General features: G+C 42.8%; 1 protein-coding gene across 3 annotated transcripts in view; it reads left to right on the plus strand.

Moving 5' to 3' along the window:
* Window positions 1–20,000, plus strand: part of rsrc1 (arginine/serine-rich coiled-coil 1) — a 121,154-nt gene that overhangs the window by 88,435 nt on the left and 12,719 nt on the right. For all 3 annotated transcript variants that reach the window (XR_013807440.1, XM_079677330.1, XM_079677329.1), the window contains exon 7: window positions 11,211–11,282. Coding sequence is in view for 2 of the 3 variants with exons in the window: in XM_079677330.1 (XP_079533456.1) it covers window positions 11,211–11,282 (72 nt within the window). In the remaining variant the exon portion in view is untranslated. The remainder of the gene's footprint in view (window positions 1–11,210; window positions 11,283–20,000) is intronic.

Here is a 20,000-nt window from a genome sequence, read left to right on the forward strand (position 1 = left end):
ATCACAGCTCTACTAGTACTGTCTGAATGGAGTGTGTGTTTGGATCACTGACGGCGCGTGTTTGTGCACCTGCACCACAGTCGCTCTCATTGCTTTGAAATAAAATGCTTTTATTAACTTGATTATTTCTCCGTTATCCCACTGAAACGGACACCTCAGTGTTACAAAGAGCAGATTCTGCACCTGTCCCGTTTATCCCCGCCTCGCTCTGCCCAGCCCGTCCCGTCAGCTCGGCCCGTCTCAGCGTGGCCCAGCTCGGCTTGGAATGAAACGGCGCGTCCATAATCTCTGTGCCGGCATGTTAATTTTCAAGTCAAAGGGGCAGCTCCCTTTTCATCACGGCGGAGGCTGTGGAATATTCAGCGCGCTGCAGATGTTCATGAATAATGTCTGTGGCCAAACCCCTGGCTGAGGCTGGGGGAGGAGGGATGGAGGGGATGAGGGGAGAGGAGGGAAGGAAGGGGGTGGGGGGGGGGGTGGGGAGTTAGTGAGGCCAGATGAATTACACGTAGGGGGGATCTGACAGGCGGCGTGGAGCTTTGTGATCATTCCAAAGTTCTAATAATCTCTCTCACCTTCTCCATCTCCCCAGTAATGAAAGAGAATAGGTGATTGCACCCCGGGCTATGTTCCCCGCGTAATGACTCCTCCAAAGGCACAGAGCCGCCAAGGAAAAATGAACTTTGAATGAGCGGCGAATTGGCTCTGACAGAGTGATAGACCGTGACACCGATTCTGTAGCAAAACAGACGTAGTGCTAATTGATTATCAATATTTTAAGCAAAGTGATGAAAATAAGCATTAAGAGATAAGAAGCAGAGAAGGGAGCGCACAACACTACCTTAGAGGGGGGGCTGTCATTTTTTCAATCTCCCCCTCTCTTTATACCGCTTAATCTTCTGCTCCTATTGCGGCCAGGCTGTCTCCCCCGTCTCCCTGGTGCCACTCTCAGCCTGCCCTCTCCCTCTCTCATGCATACTGTCTTTCTGTTTTCCTACATCATGTCTCATGAGCTGACATGTGTAGCGTTAATTGCCAAATATGTCCCTGAACTTGTATTAAATTTGTAACACTTTTCTTTATTCATTTCTCCGCTCCACCTGCATTTCATGATCTTTCAGATCCTTGTTATCAGGCCCAGCGTTAGTCAACCTGTCCCTCACAGTGTTTACCTTTGGAGTTCAATCATTTAAAAACACTTTTTTTTGTCTTTATGAGAGACAATAAATCCAACACACTGTCGGCAAGAGAAAATGAATACAGTCTTTTAGAGATGTATTACATGCACATGAACACTTACTTACTTCTACCAAAAGAGCAGGCAGGGACCACCAAGTCTGTGTGTCCTTTCTGCAGTGTGTGTTTGTTCCTGTAATGTGGTCAGTTGTGCTGAGCCCTATTGACGCTGGGGGTCCCGGCTCTCCTGCTTTTCTTTTCTAAGTGGCCGCCCTCCTGAACCTTCTTGTGTCAGCCCTGCGATTAGCGGCTCCAGTTTACCTTTCATGTGCGGGGGTCCTGATAGACTTAGCTGCATCTCCCCCACCCACACTACCACCAGCACTACTACACACAGATGAGACGCTCACTCAGTGGTGTGCCATCACAATGGCACCCAACAGGCTTTCAGCGGGGGAACCACAGCCTATTCTCCACCATTCAACAACACGCTCAAGTGCATTCACTCTGAAATAGATGAGAAGATACACACACACACGGCAAAATATATTTGCACTGAAATTGCAGCACATGTTAAATTCAGTCTTGCCAACATCACACAGTTTGATTGTAGTTATTGTGGCCTAAGATTTGATAGACTATTCTGGAAGATAAGGTCGCATATAGAAACCTTCTTATTTCATTTTGGAATAACTTACCAATATCTATTTATGAGAACAAATATGTTATGGTTAATGAAAGTATTTAAAGGAAATATGACCAGTTTATCAGCATGTATGTCTTGGTCAGTAGTGGCGCTCAACATTTTATTTAAACACAATTGTACCTGGTAACATTTAAGTATCTTTCCCGACTTCCCAACCTCAAACACACATTTGGTAAGGATTTGGCTTAATCTGCCACAAACCTTTCAGTCATAATATTACACACTTATAGAGGGACTACGGTAAGCTTAGTGATGGTTGTCTGTCTCAGTGTGTTGCAGAAGCTTCATTTGTAGGGTCCGAGAGAGGTACTGCTGGTGCTGACATGTACCCACCCCTACTTAGAAACCATGTATCAGGGCTCAGGTGATAGCATATCCGGGGGGGTGGGTGCATTTCATCACATGAATGATGATAATGTAAGAATGTAAGCACGATTACTCTGGGTATGTAATGCATTGCCTGATAAGTTACAGCTGATCCATCTAGTGTTGTTTGGATGAAAGGCTACACATAACTATAATCCGGACCTGTACAGGAGACATATATGCTGGGACCACTGGAGCACCTTGATGGAGAAAAGCCGGCTTAACTCTCCCTGTGCAGAGGCTAAGCAGCTGGGGCGTACTTCACTCTCCAGAGGTCCACTGTAGGATATGAAGCAACAGAGAGTTAAACATCAGAGACAGCTGGAGGAGAGATCTCAAATTTGGTGATTGCCACCAAATGTGATGTGGCAAAGGCCATTTGAAGGGTGTGTGACATTATGCTTTTATGTTGAAACACTTCTGACTTTAGTCCCTATTAATCTGTGCCTTTCAGTCAAAATATTGTAAAGCTGCTCTCCCTTCTGCCCACGAGTGCTCATGTCTTTATATAGCTTTCACAAAGCAATGCAACTTGAACATGTTATCCGGGAACATGGTTAATATCATTTCAGATATATAAAAAAAAAGCCTATATAAATGTCTCCCGAAAGTTACCAACAGTTTATTGAATTTGTGTTTTGTACTTCGCCAAACAAGACTCAAGATAATAACATTTGCTGTTAGGGAAAAAAAAAAACAAAGTATATATAAAGTATATACCTGTGACAGGTTCAGTGGTATGTATGGCCAAATGCAGGATACAAGATCTTCTGTCTGTTGACCTTGTAAACATCGACCGTAGCAACTAGCCCACGCAGTCAAAAGGTTACAAAGAAAGAGTATTTAAAGAAAAAAGATTTGAAGAAAAAGATAACAGCAGATGAGAAGGACATATAGAAGATGAAAAAGAGAGGCATTGGAAAGAGACGGTGGCATGTGGAGACATGACAGGGTTGGAGTTGAGGGTGAGATGTCATTCAGAGGCCCCAGGATGCTTAATATTTAACCGTGTGAACCGTGCATTATGGATTTGGTCTGATTGCCCTCTGAAGACCTCTGTTATGCACTTACTCGCTCTTTTCAGTGAAGTTCTCCTGACAGAACTTTTGTATTTATCTAAAAGACATCCCGACACTCCCAATCCACGATGAAATGTAATGTTTGAAGGTCTACAGTAAAGGCAAGAGCATTTACAATTTACATATGATATTTTCACAGTGAGGTTCAAGGTTGCACTTTGTGTGACCCGGTGTCATATTATAGAGGCTTTGTTGTTTGCTCTTCCCCTCAGGCTTATGTATGTGTGTGTGTGTGTGTGTGTGAGCTGCTCTTATGCCATATGTGAATATTTTGACATCTGTGTGTGTTCCTCAGGTTTGTTTATATGTGCATCCGTGTGTGCAGCCCATGGCAGTGCATGGTCCTCAGAGTAACCCCCCTCTCTGATCTCCCTGACCGCTGGAGGCCCCTGCTCCTTCAAACCTTTTCTACAATTCTCCTCTCGGGGCCGGGGTCCGGGGCTTCCATCTCTCAGGGGAAACACTTTTGCCCTTGAGTCGAAAGGGCAGGTTGGGTTGCTTGGGCCGAGCCACCCACATGCATGGTGAAGGCCCCACTTTTCAGCACCTTGTTGCCCCAAGTGAAACCTGGTCTCAACCCCAGACCTCCTGTGCAAGGTTTTGCCCAAAGGAAGTAACACCCAGACCCCCCGTGTGTTGTAGATGAGAGTTGTGTAGCTTTGGTACGTGGAGCTAAGGGTTTATTGGACTGATTTCCTTACTGTTCACTGTCACTTCAAACCTATTGAGATGTTTTTTCAATCAAGACAAGCAACTCAATGGAAGCCGTCTAATTGGATTGTTACACACAGGACAATACGACACTCAAGGGGTTATCCTTTCTAAGTCAAGTATTTGACTAATTGGTCATTATGTCATTTAGTCTACCAAGACATTTTTATCAAGTTAGTGGTTTTGTGTTGTCGTTATGGAGAAAGATCTTTAGTTATTAGCCACTTCCTTTAGAAACTGGAGTCACATCTATGCAATCACTAACATACGAGATGCTTAGCCTTTAAGAAGCATTAGCAGATCTAAACAGATTAGGGAAACAATGAACCTTTCTAATCAACGATAAATATGCAGATTACTTTTTCTATTAACTGCTGGTCTTGAAAAATGTAAGCAGATCGTATAAAATGTGCACGAGGGTAGGTGATGTCTTTAAATCGTTTTTTCTCAAACAACAGTTAAAAACCCGAAGACCTATTATCATGATAAACAAAAGCAGATCATTATGTCATTTATAGCCTGATTATTGAGGTATTTTTGTTGTGAAAATAATGCATTGGTTAAACAATTATGGACATTTTAGTGATTCATTTTTAGTTAATTGACCAATTGTTTTGCCACTAAAATAGATATAACCACAGTCGTCTGTGGAGGTCAAATATAAGTAAAATCAACTCCATGATTAAATGTAGACATATTTACATATTTTTGTTAGAAAAGGAGGATAATTGTGTTCACTACAAGAAGGAGGGATGAGAAACTTGAATTTTACATTTTGACAGAACATAAACTTTAGACACTGTCAGAAACAGGTTTTTGTGACGTTATATCGATAGAAATACACGAGAAGGGATGTGGAGGTTTTTATCTAATCTACGGTTCATTTGCCTTTCTGGGATATATACTGTATATAAAATATGAATTTGATCTATTTGAGTCTATGTAGTCTGCATAAAAAGTGAGCTCTGAACAGGGAGCCCTCCTGTTTTCCCTATAAATAAGACCCATGTGTTCTTATTTCTCACTACTTTGAGTTTGACAGATGCAATCTCAGCATGATCACTCAGAAGGAAAATACAAACATGGAGCCCAGGTGTCGGGAGTCAAGAGGCGGTTTTAAAAATGAATAGAACAAATGTTGTATAAGCAGACTGCAGAGTGTTGGATGTTAGTTCTGACATAGCGAGTGTAGATAGGTAAGTCTCATTTCTTCACACATTCAAACGGATCATTCCGATTGTCCCTCGGACCTCATATATAGCATAATGTGTTTTTTTTTATGAAGCTCATCTGACACACAGCACTGTGTCAGCATGCAGTACTCGCAACTTGCATCTGGCTCTTTCATATAGGCAATCATTCCTCTCCGAAGCATCCATAACACCACAGGAGTACAGGCCCTAATTGATGCACCCCCCAGCATCAGAATATAGCCGTGAAACAGAACAAAAGCTTTTCAGACGATTGGCAATGAATAATTAATTGATTTTGTAAGATATCTCTCTCTAATTGTTTAGTTTGTAAATATTTCATGGCGTGTCGTTAAATCTGCCTGATGACAGATGCAGAGGGCAGCCTGCGATAAAGATCATTCAAGTTCAGGTCTACCGTCTTTCTGCCTGAAGGAATTCACCGTTATGGCTGAGACACACTAAATGTACTCTTGACAACACTTTCGATTTTTTTTTTTTTGTCAGAAGACTTTCTAAAGGACCGACACAAGTTTTACAATGTCAAAACATTAACTGCTTCCTAGGCTTGCCCTTGAAGGGTTTTATGTATTTTTACTGCTAAATATTTAAATAAGTTGATGTTATATCTCTTCATGTATACCCAACCAATCAGCATGCAGGGACACTTATGATATGTCCCGTGTCAAGTTATTCTTTATAGCTACAAGGTCGAGAGGAGCCAGTTTTGATGGAGGGCCTACCAACACACAGGCACCTGCTTTTAAACACACACACACACACACACACACACACACACACACACACACACACACACACACACACACACACACACACACACACACACACACACACACACACACACACACACACACACACACACACACACACACACACACACACACACACACACACACACACACACACACACACACATAAAAGCAAAGCAAAGCAAGGCATGGCAGGAGCCTCCCTCCTGTGTTGTCTGTGTGCTCTGCCACCTAGTGGCTGCTTGGGATGCTGCTGCTTCCTGTGACCACTGTACCCTACACACCTGCTGTACATCTCAACCACAGTATCATCACATGGGCTCCATATGATTCTGTCGCTTTCTGTCTAAAGGTTCAACTTCTTTAACTTAAAGAAGATGAAGCAAATAATGTAACAATCTTAAGATGGCCTGGTTAGATCAGACAAAGAGCGTTTATCAGTTCAGAAGCATTTGTGCACATGTGCAGATACACTTTGTCTCTTTAAACGTGTTCCCAATCTCAGTCTTACATTTACCAAATCATTCACATCATAAATAACTCATTTATGTAATTTGACGTATTCCAGCGTTGTTTTTCAAACCCAGGAAGTCTTGTCTCATATAAGTCCATTGCTGTCTCTCTCTGTCTCTTTGGCTTGTCTACCAGGCCCAAATAATGTTGGAAAAATATGACATTGGAACGTCTTTGATAACGATGGTTTTATAGAAACTGTTGCAGTTCTTCATTTATCTGGTCAGTTAATCTTACTACAACTTTATTTTGGAAAGCTTGTGTTAAGGCTACCAACTAACCTGTAGAAGCTACATGTCGAATAATTTATTTATGATATGTTAATAATCAAATGTTCTATCACTTATTTACCTCTAACATTAGTCATGACAAACTGCATGGTGGTGGTCCTAATTTTGCGTTCCCTTAACATCGCGATATCGTTGTTGCTTCAAAGTATTGTTCTGCACGACTCTTTAGTTGTCACTCTGTCTGCCCAGCAGTTTTCTGTCTCTCTTTGCACCTGTCTGTCTTCCTTTCCTTCTGTCTGGCTTGTTTTATGTCAGTAAGTGTGGCTTCCTGTCTGTCCTCCAGCCCAACTGTGTTCTTATGTTTCTTTGTCTCGTCTTTCTACCTGTCAGGGCCATTACTCGTCAGTGAGCATACAGGTCTGTTTGTCCGTCCGCCTGTCCTCCAACCTGTTTATCTCTTATTTATGTATTTATTGTCTTGTCTGTCTCTGTGGTATTCGGTGTTGGTCGTAGGCCCGGCTGGTGAGCTTCACTGTAAAGTGCTCCGCTGATTGGAAGGGACATTTTTCCAATGGCGCTGCGCTGCCTCTAATATTCTGTTTGTCGTTGGGTGTGAGGCTGATTTATCGCGCCTCCTCTCCAGCTGACATTCAGATTCACTTTGATTGGCGGCTGCACTGGAATGACACCCACCACTACACCGCTAACATCGTTGCGCCTCTCACACACACATGCACAAACAGTCAAATGTGATGTGCTGCTCACTCTCAGCCAGGTAAACAGTGGATAAGAATATGCCTATTACGCCAACACAAACCCACATTTAGACAGGAAGACATGCACTTGCATACATATACTCACTCTTAAACTCTCACAAACACACACAGACTAAGTGGATAACCGTTGTGTTGACCTCTGTCTTCAGCATTGCTTGTTTGTAAGTGTTGTATTGAGTTTATTGAACAACGTGGGCAGACTGCTGCTCTTCTGTTGTTCTCTCACCCCACGAACTCTATAATATGGTACCCTTTCTAATACTAACTGTACTCGGCCTAAGGCCCAAGCAGCCGCACTGTGCTGAATAACATCTCTCTCCTTCTTTTTCTCACCCTCTGTCCCTCCCTTCTCCCCCTTCAATCCGTCCTTAATAACTCTATAACTCACCTCAGCCTTAGATTTAATTGCTTATCTGTGTGTAAACGTATTAACCCTCTGCTGTATCTGTTTTGCTGCCGTCCCGGGGGCCCGACAAGCCTCTCTGACTGCCGTGCCTTACATCCAATGAATAGTCCTTCTCTGAGTGGTAATAGGGAATCAGCATCGTAGCAGCAAGCATTGGCGGCGTGTAAGAGATAAATCAGATTGGGGGTCTTGCTTTGCCAGTTTATTGAATCTAAATTGCGTGCGCGCTTGGCCCCCGCCGGCCCTACACGGCCCATCCATCTCCCGGCTGATAATGGAGCGGGCCCGATTCCACCTGGTGGGAGCATTATTACATTTCCCCTCTAACGAGACCCAGCTAATCCTGCCAAGGGAGGATGACGGGAGAGAAGAGAGAGGAGGAAGGAAGAGAATAGGAGAGCAGAGTGAAGGAGGGTGTTGGGGGAGAAGAGGAAGAAAGGAAAAATGGAGGAGAAAAGAGAGAGAAGAGGGGATTCTGTTTAAAAAAGAAAGAATTGCAAGCATCCTGGCAGCCTGCCCTGTCCTCCCACTCTCCATCTTTTCCTCTTTCTCACATTCTTCCTCTCTGTTGCTGTGCATAAAACATCTTCTAGCGCCATCAGAGCTACATGGCCCCTGGGCCCCTGAGCTGCAATTACACTCATCATCACAATGTGATTTCACTGACGCTCGCCGCCCTTCCTGCTGCCATCCCTCCTCTTTCCCTCCACCCCTGCAGCCAAGACTGAACGAAGTCTAAATGAAGTGAAAGGCCTCTCCTCTCCCAACACCCGGCCGTTTATTACCCGCTTTAATAAAAGTCCATCACAGAATTATCCTACAATGAACTGGAGCCACTTAGTTGCCAAGAAATACACTTCCAATAAGCGTCCTCTGCACACATTCATGCCTATATTTCTAAATGGGCACAAGAGTGAGACTTCATTCGGTTTTACATGTAACTGTAATGTTAACAGGATTTTCATGATAGTGCCGGAGTGTGTTGCTGTAATGTATTGTTTTGTAGTTTATCTTTTTTTTAAAAAGCAGAGCTCTTTATTGATGTAATTAAATCGTATCCCAGGCTCAGCGCTCAGGCCTACTTTCACTGTTTTGAGGGGGCAGGAGCCCCTCGAGGCAGCGCACTGATGAGAGATGGATAAACAGTTTGATTTGCTGCTATCGCCCCCAGGCACAGTGTACTGGAGAGATGAGCAAGACAAGGAAGAGAAAGCATGAAAAAGACAGGGAGGGGTGGGAGAGGGCAAAACAGAAGGAGAGAGTGAGAGGATAAGAGAACCTGTTGGGGGAGGGATGAAGGGATAGAGGTGGAGGAGAAACATGCAAACAAAAAGAGGCGACAAATCACTCCTGTTGTTTGTGTGCGCGGCAGGCAAGGCGCTTTCTCTTCTTTCTGCTTGTTTGTCTGTTTCCCCTCGCTGTCAGTTCTTCCTTTTTCTTACATGGCCCCCAACTATCTGCCCATCTTTTTTCCTTCCTCTTTCCCCCCCCGTTCACTCCCCACTGCATCACACCACCAATACTGCTTGTTTTCCTACCTGCCTCCCTGTAGCCTCGAGCAGAGAGGTAACTGAAGAACACAGAGAGTAGTTCGCTTACAAACACAGGTGCACACACACACACACACACACACACACACACACACACACACACACACAAATACACATCTGTGCATACAAACAAGAAAAGTCATGTATGTATTTGCAAAGAGATGCAGCCCACGGTTTAAGTTTTAGCTACACGCACGCTCACTAAGTTATGACTAATTAACTAAGAGAAACAGATTGGTTGCTGTTGATTTGGTTAAACATGGTCCCACACACACACACACACACACACACACACACACACACACACACACACACACACACACACACACACACACACACACACACACACACACACACACACACACACACACACACACACACACACTAGCTGAGGGAGGTGGAGGAAGGTTCAGTCATCCATGTAGAGTCATTGTTAGCAAAGATGCGTAACCTCCAGACTTAACCAGCCGTAACAGCAGTGTGACGGTTCTTTGTCTACGCCAATTACTGAACAAAAACACCAGCGCAGTCACAGAGGGACGAGCACAAACCGTGGCCTCCTGCATCCAACACACACACACACACACACACACACACACACACACACACACACACACACACACACACACACACACACACACACACACACACACACACACACACACACACACACACACACACACTGCATGCATCTTTATGTTAGTTATTTGCTTGACATGCGAAGTCGAGCATACTGTACAATCAGACACGTAACAAGGAGCGTCCACAAAACACACATGCAGGCATCTCAAGTGGTGCAATAAAGCACACTCGGACACCCACAGCTGTGCCCTAACACAAACATTCTGTAAGCGCTGCCAAACACTTACACCCACTCTTATATTGTATTAACTTCCCCAAAACAGTGCAGGGCTCTCGTTCTCTTCCGCTCGCTCTCTTCTTCTATTTCTCTCCTCTTTTTTTCTCAAAGTTTAAACTCATTAAGTGTAATGATATTGGAGACTCAATTTTACATAGCTCACTCATCAACCAAGTGAGATAGCAATAAAGGCGAATGGCTCCACCGAGGCCTTAACACTGCAAAATAAATGATGCGCCGCAACGGAAATGTAATTAATTTAGAGGCAGTATTGATAGTCCTGCCATACACAGCATTATATTTTTTAATGTGGCTTAACATCTTGATTATTCAGGGGGAAAGGCGGAGGAAAAGGGAGCCGAGACAACACGGCTCACGATGAGAGATGCTTAAAATGCCCTGACGAGTGTTTACTCCCGCAGCCTCACTTTCTCTTAAGCTTTTCATTATGCTGAGACGATAAACACCTCTCAGGAAGACTCGCTCACTTTTACAGGGGTATAAAGGGAAAAGCAGAGAAGGAAGTTGCCTGCTAGATAAAGGAAAAAAACACAATTCATATTTTTGTAGATTTTTACGCTGAATGTTTATCCAATGGTGTGTTCCCTAGCAGCTTCCTTCACGTAAAGAAAACACAGTGGCACAAAAACAACCTTTGTACGTTGTGCTTACACATGTTTTCAGATTGAAATACTTTTCCTTTATTGATACATTTGTTTTTATTTGATCTTCACTACAATATTAAATCATATATCCGACTGTATTCCCTATTATCTAATTTAATGTATCTACAAATGCTATACATTTTGACATAATGAAATCACCGTGACGTTCCTAAAGTGATGCATTGCTGATAACACTGCGCTCTTTCATTTCAGCTAAGACAGACGAGGTGCTGAAGGCCAAAGTAGCCAAGAGAGAGGAGGAGGCCCGGAAGAAGGTAGAGGATGGTGAGTGTGCTCAGAACATGAAACATAAACTGTAATGATGAAAGCAATATGTTCGATTTTTGGAAAGATAACAGTTGAAAGAACTAAAGATTTCAAGGTTTGCTTTATTTTTGGTTTTGTGTGCGATCAACTTTTCAATAATATAACCTTTATCAAGCAGCGGCAGAAAATACAAGACACATTTTTCAGATAAAAAATACATACATCGCACAACTTCTACCGTGTGAGCAACACAATATTTGTATTACTTACTGAAAACCCTGACAACCCTAATATTTCTCATGGTATTTTTGTAGTCCATGCCCTTTCTGCATGTTGGTGATTTGACACACTTAAACACATCTATGATCAACGTAAGCACCCTTGTCTTGTAAACAATAACCTTTCCTTCGCAGTTCATCTGTAACTTGCAAAACATGAAGCTGCTTACACTCCTTAGTTTTTATTAAGACATGCAATCTACATCAAAATGAATTGGCAGAAACGTGCAACTTAGCATTGCAGGCTGTAAATCTATCCTGCCAACCTGAAACCCCCCCAATGCCACAAATATAGGACACACACACACACACACACACACACACACACACACACACACACACAGATTATCTCCATACACATTTAAGTAAAGTCGAGAGTAATGTACAGTGGATATGCTAGCAGTAATAAAGGTCCTTAGACAGTAATGACCCTTGTGTATTCCCTGACCAGAGCATGACATCAATGAGAATATCAAACCGGTTGTGATCAACCACACTGTGTGTATGTACATGCACACTCACAGGCATTTGTAGTAGCATCATTTGTTCTAGTGTGTGTCTTTTTTATATCGCTGGATTGTCTGTCCACTTTTTTCTCTTTTTTTTGTGTGTGTGTATCGAGCAGTGTGACCTTTAAAGTTAGCTGACCTTTTAGACAAATGAATGTCCAGCCATCAGAAACTAATTAGCCTGCACTCTTGCTTTGGTCCCTCCGTTCTGGGAAGAATTTATCCCCTCCTTCTCTCTATTGACCCTTTTTTTTCTCATTCTCTCTGCAACATTCTTACATTTATACTACTTATTTTTCTTGGTCTTATCGCAGTGCTTGGTCTATTGTTCTCATCCACCGCTTCCATGTATCCTGCCCTTCTCTCCGGGTCTCCTCCGTCTCCTGCTTCTCTCTTCTCTGTGTGGAAGCATTGCTAAAGTGGTGACTAAGTGCCTCGCTTGGGGCAACAGCAAGATTCCCTATCAAAAAGCTTTCTTAAGCTAAGTTCACACTCTACTGTTGTCTCTTTTTGGATTCAGTTGACTGTTTTGCTCAAAGCTCCCTCATCCCTCACTCCAACTGTTTGAACTGTGTGAAATGAAGTTTTGTGTTTTGTTGTGTGGAGCGGTGCTGTACAACATGGTGTTCAGGCGCTGCTTTCAAAGACGATCATTTTATTCCTAACCTTCACAATGACTGACGAATGGAGAAAGATCAGATAGGCTCGACATAGTTGCCCTGATGACCATGTCTTGGTAGTGAGAGAAGCCATTGAGAGAAGTCATTGCCACGGTACACATTAACACCACATCTATACAAACAGACCCAATCTAAGCCAGCCAGCTTCATGCTCTTCTGCCCTTCTGCCCAGCACAACTAAAATGGAGGACCGCTGCGGCTGCTAAACAGCACATAACCAGGGGTCTCCGTGTTTCAGGGGTCAACACAACTAGAGAGTTTACACTAAAACCATTAATTCGAATGAAATGAGAAAACCTTTAAAGAGAACGAAGGGGAGAAGTGAAGAACACTACCACCTACACTCCTTGTTCATAAATAGATTCTCATCCTAGACTGGCGATGTGTTTGAGTTAGCCCTAATCGAACCACCAAGATCTGATTCATGTGGATGCTCTGATATGCAAGCTATTATTGTAGCGAACTGTAGCTGCATACTGCAAAGCCCTGCGAGAATACAGTGTTTTTTATCAGCAGGGTTTACTGAGAGAGAGAAAGGAGAGGATCAATAACTGACCCTGTGGTCATCAGTTAACAAAGTAGTCTCCACTTAAAAAGAGTGTTTGGCTCTCTGGTTAAGGGCAGCCAGATGATGCTAGTGGTTGAAAAAGGAAACAAGTGATATGAAAGAGTGTGTGAATGAGAGGGGAGCATGGTTCCTTTGTTAGTTGCTTGCCTTGTTTAGGCTATTAAAGCTGAGAGATGTTGTTTGTGTGCCCAGGAGGCTTTTAGCTAACATAGTGTGTCCAACTATAATAAGAAGGAGTGACTGGCAGTGTTACAAAGTCTGTTTGTGTGGACTGTGCTATCAGTTGGCACTTTACTGAAGTAACTGTGTGGTGGTACTACTGTATGTAAGGCTGGATGATAAACTAAATATAAAGAATTACGGACATTAGCAATCTCTTATCAGCCTTAACTTAATGACTTGACCATAAGAACCTAAGTGCGTCATTATATTCCGACCCGAGCAATGCTGCCAACTCATTTTTTTGTTTAACATACGTGTGTTGTACTTTTTAATAATATAACTGACGATAACTTAAGCAACCATTGCTGGTCACACTTTTATTAAACAGGACAAATATATAAGAAGTGAGTCATCATAGGAAAGGGAATGGATAGGGCTGTAACGTAAATTATTTACAGTTGTTTTTGATATAGTGTTTTGTCTGTTAATGTATGGTGAGGAATGCCCTTTATTATTTCCCAGCGCCCTTCATGATTTGAATAATTAAACGTTTAGTTTTATTCAACTTCATCTAAGATTCAGAAAAATAAATAAACTGAGATACAGTATATGGCAGGAGCTTAATGCTTTTATAAGACCCTGTTTGAATTGCCCTTGCTTTTCTTAATGTACTAAATGTACAGCAGAGTTAAAGAGAAAGTTAACACGTCAACCAGTTGATGTGAAAATTGGTGTCAAAAGCTTGATAACTTGTTCAGTCCCACACACTCTTTCGTGAGGCACTGACAGAAACATCTTTTCATTTGTGCAGCCACTCTCCGACACAGAATTATGCAGATATGAATTGGACACAAGCCTGTAGCCTGCGGATGGTATTTCAGCCCTTATGCCGCTCTGTCCCCATTACCTCAAACCACCACCAGATTGGGAGATCATATATTTTAATGAGACGTATAATAGCTCTTTAACCTATATCATTAGGGAAATATATACCTACCGTTTGCTCTTTTGGCAGTTAAACGAAAGGACTGTTTCCCTAATTACGCGGTGTGTAGGACAGGTCACGAGTTGGGTGTGTACCTGTCTGTGTGTGTCTGTGTTCGGGAATTATATGACCATTAAATATTCAGCCGCAGACCCCCTCCTGCTCACTCTCCCCCCCTCACTTCCTCGACCTAGCATCCATTAACGCCTCATCACCGTTTAACTAGCTCTGTTGTCAATCACCATAGAGCCTCTGCTGAATCAAAAAAGGTCTGGATTTGGTTTCTTGCCTTAGTCGTTCAACATATATAAAAAGGAAAGAATACACATATTTTCCTACTGTAGGATGCCTTCGTTAAATCAACCCATGTGACATAACATTAAGGAGACATGTGTCATTTGTTTGAAATAGTATTTCTTTTGGAAGTTGTGACAACATGCTCAACTAAACAATTTGTAAGTCAGCAAAAATGTCCACGCTGCATGCAAGCTTCTGCGTACAATACCAGTGTGGGTGTGTGCTTCCATAATAAACGATGTGATCCCTTTTCTAATTGAAAATAATAACTAATCCGCGGATAACAAGCTCTTGTATAATCCAAAGCCATATCCCTTCAGTTCTGGCCTATCTCGGCTGTAATAAAAGACAGGAAATGAGAGGCAAGTGAAAGTGGTGGCTTGGACATTGACGCTTAATGTAATCTGCCTTGAAATCAAATTATTTGACCTGGAAAGCCTAACAATACAAAACTCCTGCCGGGCTGCTGTTAAATATTTAGCACGTGCCTGTCATGAATACAAATGGTGCGCAAATTAGAATCTACAGGCGCGTGACCCCCATATCACACCCCGGGAGCAAAGGGGGGCTGGCTCTGCTTTAAATGTTTTAATTACCGAGGCCATGGAGTGGCGTGCCACGCTACCTCGCCGAGCAGCACCGGCGCTGCTGAGGCTGCCACTTGAAGGACAAGCGGTGAAATGTATCTGCTGGTAAACACAAGTGAACTGGTGTCCATGATCTCATCACATTAACGAAAACATGGCGATTCAATGAGGAGAGTGTCTGAATTATACCAAGCTATAATTATAGTTCCCAGCATCCTCTCTCAGGTAGAGCTATATACTTTTTTTAAACTGTATTCTTCCCAGCGGCTATATGATCTACCTCAGGGCTCCAGGGAGGCACTGTATTGCTCTTGTGCACTCTGCGCTGAAGAAAGATCTGTCTCAGTGATTTTGATGTAAGAAAATCTGGTTTGTATCGATTCGGTATTGATTAGTGGAGTGAGCCTCATCTCCTGTCGTTTCTTCAGATAAATGGTCTTATTTGTTGTGTTATTATGTTCAACACAATCATGCCAGGAACAGTCAGAGGAATATTGAGCCGACACTTCATTGGCTTTATGGCGTCCATTTGTTCCAGGAATTAAAGGATGCTTTTCTTTGCTTGTATAGCTCTGCAGAAAAAGTGTAATAGAGAGCACGTTGACAATCAATTACACGGACTGTATTTGAACAGAACCCCACCGAAGAATGTCCCGCACTCATTTCTGATTTTTGTCCTGCCTAAATAATAATTGATTTAGAGATGAATAGTGCAGTCTAGCCATCTCTCTTCTTTATTTCATCCTCTTTCTCAATTCATTCAGGTTTTGTGGTTGCCCCCACGTTGAAATGATTAGTTATGCAAGGCTTGTAAGCACTGAATCAGAGTTATGGTCCCTGGGGAAATACATTTGGCAGAAAATCAGTGTGAGAAGATTTAATTATCACGAGGAGACCTTTTTTCCTTGCCTTGGCCCAATGAAGCCCAAACCTCTCCTCCCTCTTTCGCTCTTTCTCTCTCTCTTTTTCTCTCTCTTTCTCACTCTCTCTCCCCCTCTCTTGATATGTTCAGACGCTTCCGCCAAAAAAGCCCTGGCGTGCAGCATGGACGCCTTGCTTTCCTTCTCCTCCCAATTTGTTTCGTTGCGCGGTGATAAGCCAAGCAATTACTGCTTTATTGATTTTTCATCACTGCAAATTTAAAGTTGATTTTTTTTTTTTTTCCTCTCGCTTCCCCTTTCCCCTTTCCCTCCCTCAGAGATGGCTCGGCAAGGTGATTAGGTGACCTCCTGTCCTAAGCGCTGCGGTGTGTGTTCAGCAAGGGGTTGAGGCGCATGCCGAATTCTGCTAACCCCACGTGACCCTTTGTTGTCCCGGTGTAATGGGATGCTGATGCTGCCCAGTGTGCCTGTCACTTCTGCAGCTATGGAGCTTATAGCTTAATCATTTCTATAAGGATATCTACGGAATTACATGTTTGACCTGATAGCAGCCTAGTTATCTCTGCCATAGGCTAGATTCCACACAGATTGACCATGCAAGCTTCCAACATGTGTTCATTCAGGTCAAGTGGACGGATGATTGACAGCACCCTTTTGCCCTCTGTGATTGGTAATCGTTTCTTGGGTCACCCTTATCAATTAACCCAGTACCAGTAGAGCGATGTTCAGCAACCTTGCTTGAGTCACCAGGTTGATTTATTTTCCGGATTTCCAGCCATCCTTTTAAGGTTTAGGTAAAAACTGGTTTAAATAACATACTGAATGTGAAAAGGGTATATACAGTATATGTTTAAACTGAAGACATGTATGCTCTGCTTGTAAATGCTTTAAAAAATGTGCAAATTTCTTTTAATTCGTTTTTCTATTATTTTGTTCCATATTTCCAAAGTAGTATTGTAGCTTTACTATTAGGAGATTAAGGTAGAGTATATGCCGCTGTAACTGGAAACCTTCCCAGCATGTGGAGGTGACACACACACACACACACACACACACACACACACACACACACACACACACACACACACACACACACACACACACACACACACACACACACACACACACACACACACACTTGCAAATGTCTGGACATGATCATAAACAGCAGTAGTGTACTTGGTCCAGTCTAACAGGGTGGTCACACTGCTGTGATTAGACACAACCGCAGACTGTTTGCAGGTCAAAGTACTGGCATCCTGGGTGGCTGCGGCCATGTGGGGGCTCCCCTCCAGGTTTGTCATGAGACATCAGAGGTCACTTAAGAGTGTGTGTCTGACGATTGTGTCTTTGGAGTGTGTGCGCGTGGGTGCGTGCGTGCATGTGTGTTTTGATGCCACACCACGGTGATAAAGGTGTTTCACTTTCTGAACGGCTTTGTAAAAGAAAGTGTACCATTTGTGCACAGATGAAAAATATGTTTATGGCACAGCAAACAACCACCGATCATGTCGCAACTCGTTTTTTATACTTGAGCCCACACATAATCAGGGTGCTATGTGAAGCACTTATGCAGACCCCCCCCCCCCCCCCCCCCCCCCCCCCCCCTTCTCAAACCGGTGCAGCTGACAGCAATCAAACATATCAGGACTGACTGGACATTATAGTCACACATCTACTCATGCATTTCTTTCCTGTAATTTTGACCATGAAGGATGATTTTGATTTACATGCAAATGATGATGTCGCTCTTGTTTTTTTGTTTTTCTTCTCCATGATCCCTTAAGGCAAGAAGGCAGAATGCGACAGTAAAAAAGGAGTATAATGTATAACACAGTACCAAGGTTATTAGTCTACAACTGAGGTCAGAAGAGGAGGAGGTGGGGGGCATTTGCCTAATTAATTACCACTCAGACACACACACACACACGGCCATGACCTTTACTAATATAGTTCGTAGCAGACCACACAAACAAGAGACACTCTGTCCCTTTTCCCCTCTCACCAACACACTCTCACACACTCACACACACCCTGTCAGCAGCCAGGAGAGTGAAGAGAGAATCAATTACAACCCAACTAAGGGAAAGAGTCGGTAGCTTGATGGCTGCACGTCAAGAAGGCTGTAGGTCACGAAGTGTGTGTGCCCGTTTGTGTGTTGACGTCCATGTATAAACGTTTGCGAGAATCGAGCGAGTTTCCTGGATTCAGATTACATCATTTTCATTTTAAAGACCTTGCTTTCAATTAAGTAATTAGCTGCTTGGTGTTTCTCTAATTATAGAGTTGTTCATAAAAGAGCTGCTGACCAGCTCGCGATCAAAAAAATGGACACCGCTGCACATTTTCCCACACACACACACATTTGCAGCACCTAGTTTACCATCAAGGTAATGCAGTCAAATTCATGTTATTTCTGGTAAAGGGCAGGGAAGGACTCTTTATTCTAATCACACTAAAACAGCACTGTGCTTAATAAAGAGCTGCTTTAGTCTCACAGACAGACTGTTATTGTACTTAAGGTTACTGAACAGTTAGGATAGGTAGAGATACTTTCCGGGTACTTGTTCCTTTTCTCCTAAACACAGTAAACACAAGCTGGGCTTACAGTATTCTCGGTGTGGACGGTGTTTAAGAAACCACTCCTAACCAATGAGTAATTACTTCAAAATGTCAGATCGCCAAAAATTCCCTCATTTCCTAAAACATCGAAGTGGGGTATGTTGCTCTTGCGGTATGATGACATATGACTCATTAAATAACATATACCTAACAGAAGTATTACTTTTTACACTATAATAAAATGTCAGAAAATAATGAAACTAAATAGAATACTAAATGTTAGGAATGCCTCCAGTCCCGTTGTAAGCCCGTCGACAGAGAAAGTGGCTGTGATCTTGAAGATCTCACCACTCAGCCTGTGAAAGCTTCACTATTTAATGAGATTCTGTGATGCTGCCCAGACACAGGACATCGGCTAACACTCATACTGCTCTCTTTCTCTCCCTCACACACACATGGCGAGGGAAACACACACACCTGGTTTTGGTTAGTTCTCTATGTTTGCACCGTGCAGTCAGGTCAGCAGCAGCAGTCAGGTCTTAGCTAGGATTTCAGATAAATAGCTGACTTTTATGCAATAAATATACAGTAAATGCTTTTAAGCTTTGTTTGCACTAGTTTCCCGAAAGGTAGACCCTTGTTTTTAGCAACGCATGCATTATTTAGACTCATAATAGTGATAGCTATACTGTCAACAGAGCAACAATAAACATGTCATCCCTGATAAATGGTAAGTTCTCCATTTGAGCCAATTACAAGGAAATGTGGTTCTTTACCTGTTTTGAGCTGTAATGAAAACAGTGTTCATGAAAGTGGGAATGTAACAAGAGTAGCATCATTTCCCCCAGAAATCAAAGCCTCCCAAGTTATTTATGAGGTTTGCGTGACACTTATGTGAACAAACAAATACTTCAGCAAGTCTTTAGATGAGTCAGTGCAGTTTTGATGGCAGAACAATTACATGCATCATCATTTGTTATAAATTCACTCCATGGCTTCAGATATCGTGCATGATGGATAGAGGTATTGATGGAAGGACCGACTTTGGCCAATCTTTTTTTCCTCCTCATGATTTCATTATGGGCGCAGACAGAAAGAGTCTAAACACATGCATTTAATTGCAGGATTTGGGGGTACAGATGGAAGGAATATACTGAGGAGTAGTTGAACCAGGGTCAGTTGAGGAGAGGAAGTGGAGAGGATGGATGAGCAGAATGGGGTTGAATG

Source organism: Notothenia rossii (assembly GCF_949606895.1).
Source record: "Notothenia rossii genome assembly, chromosome: 4".
In the NCBI taxonomy this organism is placed as follows: domain Eukaryota; kingdom Metazoa; phylum Chordata; class Actinopteri; order Perciformes; family Nototheniidae; genus Notothenia; species Notothenia rossii.